The 4,430-nt window shown below is 43.3% G+C and overlaps 1 protein-coding gene across 1 annotated transcript; it reads left to right on the top strand.

The window, feature by feature from the left end:
* Positions 1-1,646: 1,646 nt before the first annotated feature.
* Positions 1,647-4,143, top strand: LOC129842481 (uncharacterized). The gene is made up of 4 exons (XM_055911042.1): positions 1,647-1,747; positions 1,960-2,195; positions 3,371-3,483; positions 3,569-4,143. Exons 1-4 carry the CDS (start codon positions 1,647-1,649, stop codon positions 3,776-3,778), a joined length of 660 nt encoding a protein of 219 aa, XP_055767017.1. The 3' UTR covers positions 3,779-4,143.
* The last annotated feature ends 287 nt before the right edge of the window (positions 4,144-4,430 follow it).

Raw genomic sequence — 4,430 nt, forward strand, 5'->3', positions numbered from 1 at the left:
TACTGAATTAACACTTATTTTAACTTAATATAATACATCAATAAAATCAATTTAGCCACAAATAAATAATGAAACATGTTCAATATGTTTAAAATAATGCAAAAACAAAGTGTTGGAGAAGAAAGTAAAAGTGCAATATGTGCCATGTAAGAGAGCTAACGGTTAAGTTCCTTGCTCAGAACATGAGAACATATGAAAGCTGGTGGTTCCTTTTAACATGAGTCTTCAATACTCCCAGGTAAGAAGTTTTAGGTTGTAGTTATTATAGTATTTATAGGACTATTTCTCTCTATACCATTTGTATTTCATTAACCTTTGACTATTGGATGTTCTTATAGGCACTTTAGTATTGCCAGTGTAACAGTATAGCTTCCGTCCCTCTCCTCGCTCCTACCTGGGCTCGAACCAGGAACACAACGACAACAGCCACCCTCGAAGCAGCGTTACCCATCGCTCCACAAAAGCAAAGCAAGGTGAACAACCACTCCAAGTCTCAGAGCGAGTGACGTTTGAAACGCTATTAGCGCGCACCCCGCTAACTAGCTTGCCATTTCACATCGGTTACACCAGCCTCATCTCAGGAGTTGATAGGCTTGAAGTCTCAAACAGCAGAGCTGCTGGCAAAACGCACGAAAGTGCTGTTTGAATAAATGCTTACATTGCTTGCTGGTGCCTACCTTCGCTCAGACTGCTCTATCAAATCATAGACTTAATTATAACATAATAACACAGAAATACGAGCATTAGGTCATTAATATGGTCGAATCCGGAAACTATCATCTCAAAAACAAGATGTTTATTCTTTCAATGAAATACGGAACCGTTCCGTATTTTATCTAACGGGTGGCATCCACAAGTTTAAATATTCCTGTTACATTGCACAACCTTCAATGTTATCTCATAATTACGTAACGTTCTGGCAAATTAGGCGGCACAAACTGTTGCATATACACTGACTCTGCGTGCAATGAATGCAAGAGAAGTGACACAATTTCACCTGGTTAATATTGCCTGCTAACCTGGATTTCTTTTAGCTAAATATGCAGGTTTAAAATTATAAACTTATGTGTTTTGATTTTAAGAAAGGCATTGGTGTTTATGGTAGGTACACATTGGAGCAACGATACGCACCGCATCGATTATATGCAACGCCAGACACACTAGATAAACTAGTAATATTATCAACCATGTGTAGTTAACTAGTGATTATGATTGATTGATTGTTTTTTTATAAGATAAGTTTAATGCTAGCTAGAAACTTACCTTGGCTTACTGCATTTGTGTAACAGGCAGGCTCCTCGTGGAGTGCAATGTAATCAGGTGGTTAGAGCATTGGACTAGTTAACTGTAAAGTTGCACGATTGAATCCCCTGAGCTGACAAGGTAAAGATCTGTCTTCCCCTGAACGAGGCTGTTAACCCACCGTTCCTAGGCCGTCATTGAAAATAAGAATGTGTTCTTAACTGACTTGCCAAGTTAAATAAAGGTGTAAAAAAAAAAAATACAGATTTCCAATGGTTATGAAAACTTGAAATCGGCCCTAATTAAAATTGGCCGACCTCTAGTAGAGACTACCACCCAGGGCAAGCTGCCCACTGCCTCAGAATACGGTATCTTATTATTGAAGTGGTATCACTCATTTTGTAATGCTTTTGTTTCTAACCCAGGGCGAAAAGGTCGAATTCACATGTGCGGGCTGCAAAGCCTTCTACGCCTCAAAAGTGGAGCAGTTCCACACACTGCCTCTGTGAGTTGCCCCTTTATAACCTCTCATAGGACTGGCAGTGTTTAATGAAATGAGTGGTCATTGTTTCCTGAGACTTTAGGATCAGTTACCTTCCTGAGCAGGTTGTAGGACCTAGGGATGAGCACCACCAAACACATTTCACTCATCTGTTAATTTGTTGACTGGTTTCATTGTCTGTCTGTTCCTCTCTCTTCCTTTCTGTCTCTGGGCAGTGTGCTGGTTCTGCATCTGAAGAGGTTTGGAGGACCTGGGGGCTTGGAGAAGCTGGAGACTCTTTTGTTTCCTTCGGAGCTGAGGCTCTCCACCCTCTGTGGGGACATTGTGCCAGCCCACAGGCCCTGCCTGACCAACCAGGCCCCCAATATCCAGGTGTCCATCCCCCAGACCCTCGCCAGCCAAGTCTCCAGCCCACCTGGAGAGGCCAAAGATAGCGCCCTCTGCTCTTCAGGTAGGTCATGGCACCACAACACTATTCTTGCTCCAGAACCACACAAGCCACCCACTCCCAAAATGGTCCTGCAGACAGAGAAGCTAGAAGCTACAAATTAAAATGTTTCTCAGACATCTTCAGTGATGTATGGGAGCTGTTTTAGACCAGAGCAATTCAGACAAGCGACCACGTTTTCACAGCTCTTTATGTGTATATTTGACCCCTCATATTCAAATGACCAGGAACCAGGGAAAGTTCTGTGGACAGCCTCAGTGGTGAGGCTATAAGTGAAAAATAAGTTATGACAGAACACTGAGATAATTATGAGGACACGATATAGTAGACCTCCTGCAGTAGACTAATAGTGTAGTGGACTGTAGACAGTGTGGTGGACTGTAGAGGAAATGAGAATCCAATGATCACCGCAAACTCCGGTAAGTAAATAGCTTAAAACAAAAATGCCTATGCACAGTACATATGGCATAGGTTGAGTCCCAAATCACTCCCTTCTCCTCGGCTATCAATTTGCGCATTCACATGCGCCTCTGCCATATGAACAAGTATCCCAAAGCTGAGGGAGTGAAAATGATTGAGGGTGAAGGCCAGGGATAATAATAATTTGTAGACTGCAAATTGACCGTAAGAAGCCCAAATAGATATCATATTTGACTAATTTCAAACCTTGCTTACATTTTTGTACTATCACGTATATCTCTTTATTGTGCGTGGGAATACTTCTGATCAGATTTCCCAAAATGAAAATCACTTGGAACTGATTTGCTGGTGTTTTTACAGTCTTTTAACAATTACATTTTGTTTTGCTCTCTAAACATGGGAGGGCCAAATAAAATCACCGTGGGCCAAATTCCTCCCACGGGCCGCCAGTTGGGAAACTCTGATGTAGGGTTTAATTAGACCCTCCAATAACCACTTCGGCCAAGCGAGCAAGGTTGCAGGCTTCAGAGCGAGGTGCTATCCCGACAAGCACTGTGATATGTTTAGAGTTCACGCAATTTAATTCAAAGGAATGGAGAGGCATGCCTAATTATAATATGCCACGTGTATTTCTTTATCTCTGATTTCTAATCTTGACACATGTAACAGATAAAATACCTTCCAAATGAACTGTTATAACACACTCCATTACCCACAAGAGCCTGACCCTTGACCTCGAGTCTGTCTTTGTGCCACAGGGCAGTACATTAGTGACATCTTGAATGCAAGTGGAAACTGGTTCTGCTGTAACGACAGCCAGGTGTCAATGTCCAATGAAGCCGAGTGCTTACCTGCTCTTCTATATGTTCAGGTACTGCTTACTCTCGCCATCTATATTCTTGTGTTGCTATATATGTGTACTGTATGTACAGTAAGTGGTTACTTTCACCCTTCAGGGCAGGAGAGCAGGAGGCCCCAGCACACAGGCCCTAACAGGGCCACCAGCCCCGACAGGGTCAGCACTTGGACCAGCCTCCACACCCCAAGCACAGCCCAGCCTCAACAGGGGTAGTACCAGGCCAAGACTAAACACCCCCAGCCCAGCCTCAACAAGGGCAGCACCTGGACCAGCCTCAGCACCCTCAGCCCAGCCTCAACAGGGTTAGTTCCAGGTCCAGACTCAAACCCCCCAGCCTCAACAGGGGCAGCACTGGCCCAGCCTCACATCCCCAGCCCAACCTCAACACCTCCTTGTTTGCCCCTCTTCATGTTTTTCCCTGACAACATTCCCACTGCTGTGTCAAAAAAAATCACTTAACCGTTGTAACTCTTTCAGCTCAGGAAGCTTTATCGCCTGGGATTCAGGCCGGTCCTAATAGGAAACACAACAAAGGGAAGCAGCTGATGTTATGGAGCCAATCAGCAATCAGGTCTGGAGGAGGAATGCCACAAAGATTCAGAGACTATGAGTATATTTTTAAATTACTCTCCAGTTGTATTTACCATTTGAATAAATACAGACATGAACATGCTGGGGTACGGATGTAACCTTGGTTCTCTGAGTAGAGTAACGGGTTGCCAAACGACCTATGGGAACTCCTTCCCTTTCACGTGATATGATTGAGATGCTTTATATCAAAGATGTTTACAGTGACGCCACACCCTTACTGTACCCATGTGACCTGTCACTATAAAAGGAGGTGTGCCGTGTTTATTTTGACAGTGAAGCTACAACTCTTAATTTGGCTCTATACTCCAGCATTTTGGGTTTGAGATAAAATGTTTCATATGACAATACAGAATGTCACCTTTTATTTA

This window comes from Salvelinus fontinalis, unplaced genomic scaffold, assembly GCF_029448725.1.
Source record: "Salvelinus fontinalis isolate EN_2023a unplaced genomic scaffold, ASM2944872v1 scaffold_0043, whole genome shotgun sequence".
NCBI classification, from domain to species: Eukaryota; Metazoa; Chordata; class Actinopteri; order Salmoniformes; family Salmonidae; genus Salvelinus; species Salvelinus fontinalis.

Bases quoted from the DNA above. Each gene is read 5' to 3' on its own strand.
- LOC129842481 (XM_055911042.1), top strand. From the start codon at position 1,647: ATGCTTTTGTTTCTAACCCAGGGCGAAAAGGTCGAATTCACATGTGCG. The intron at 1,748-1,959 runs GTGAGTTGCCCC...GTCTCTGGGCAG, and splicing joins CAGTTCCACACACTGCCTCT to TGTGCTGGTTCTGCATCTGA. The intron at 2,196-3,370 runs GTAGGTCATGGC...TTTGTGCCACAG, and splicing joins TAGCGCCCTCTGCTCTTCAG to GGCAGTACATTAGTGACATC.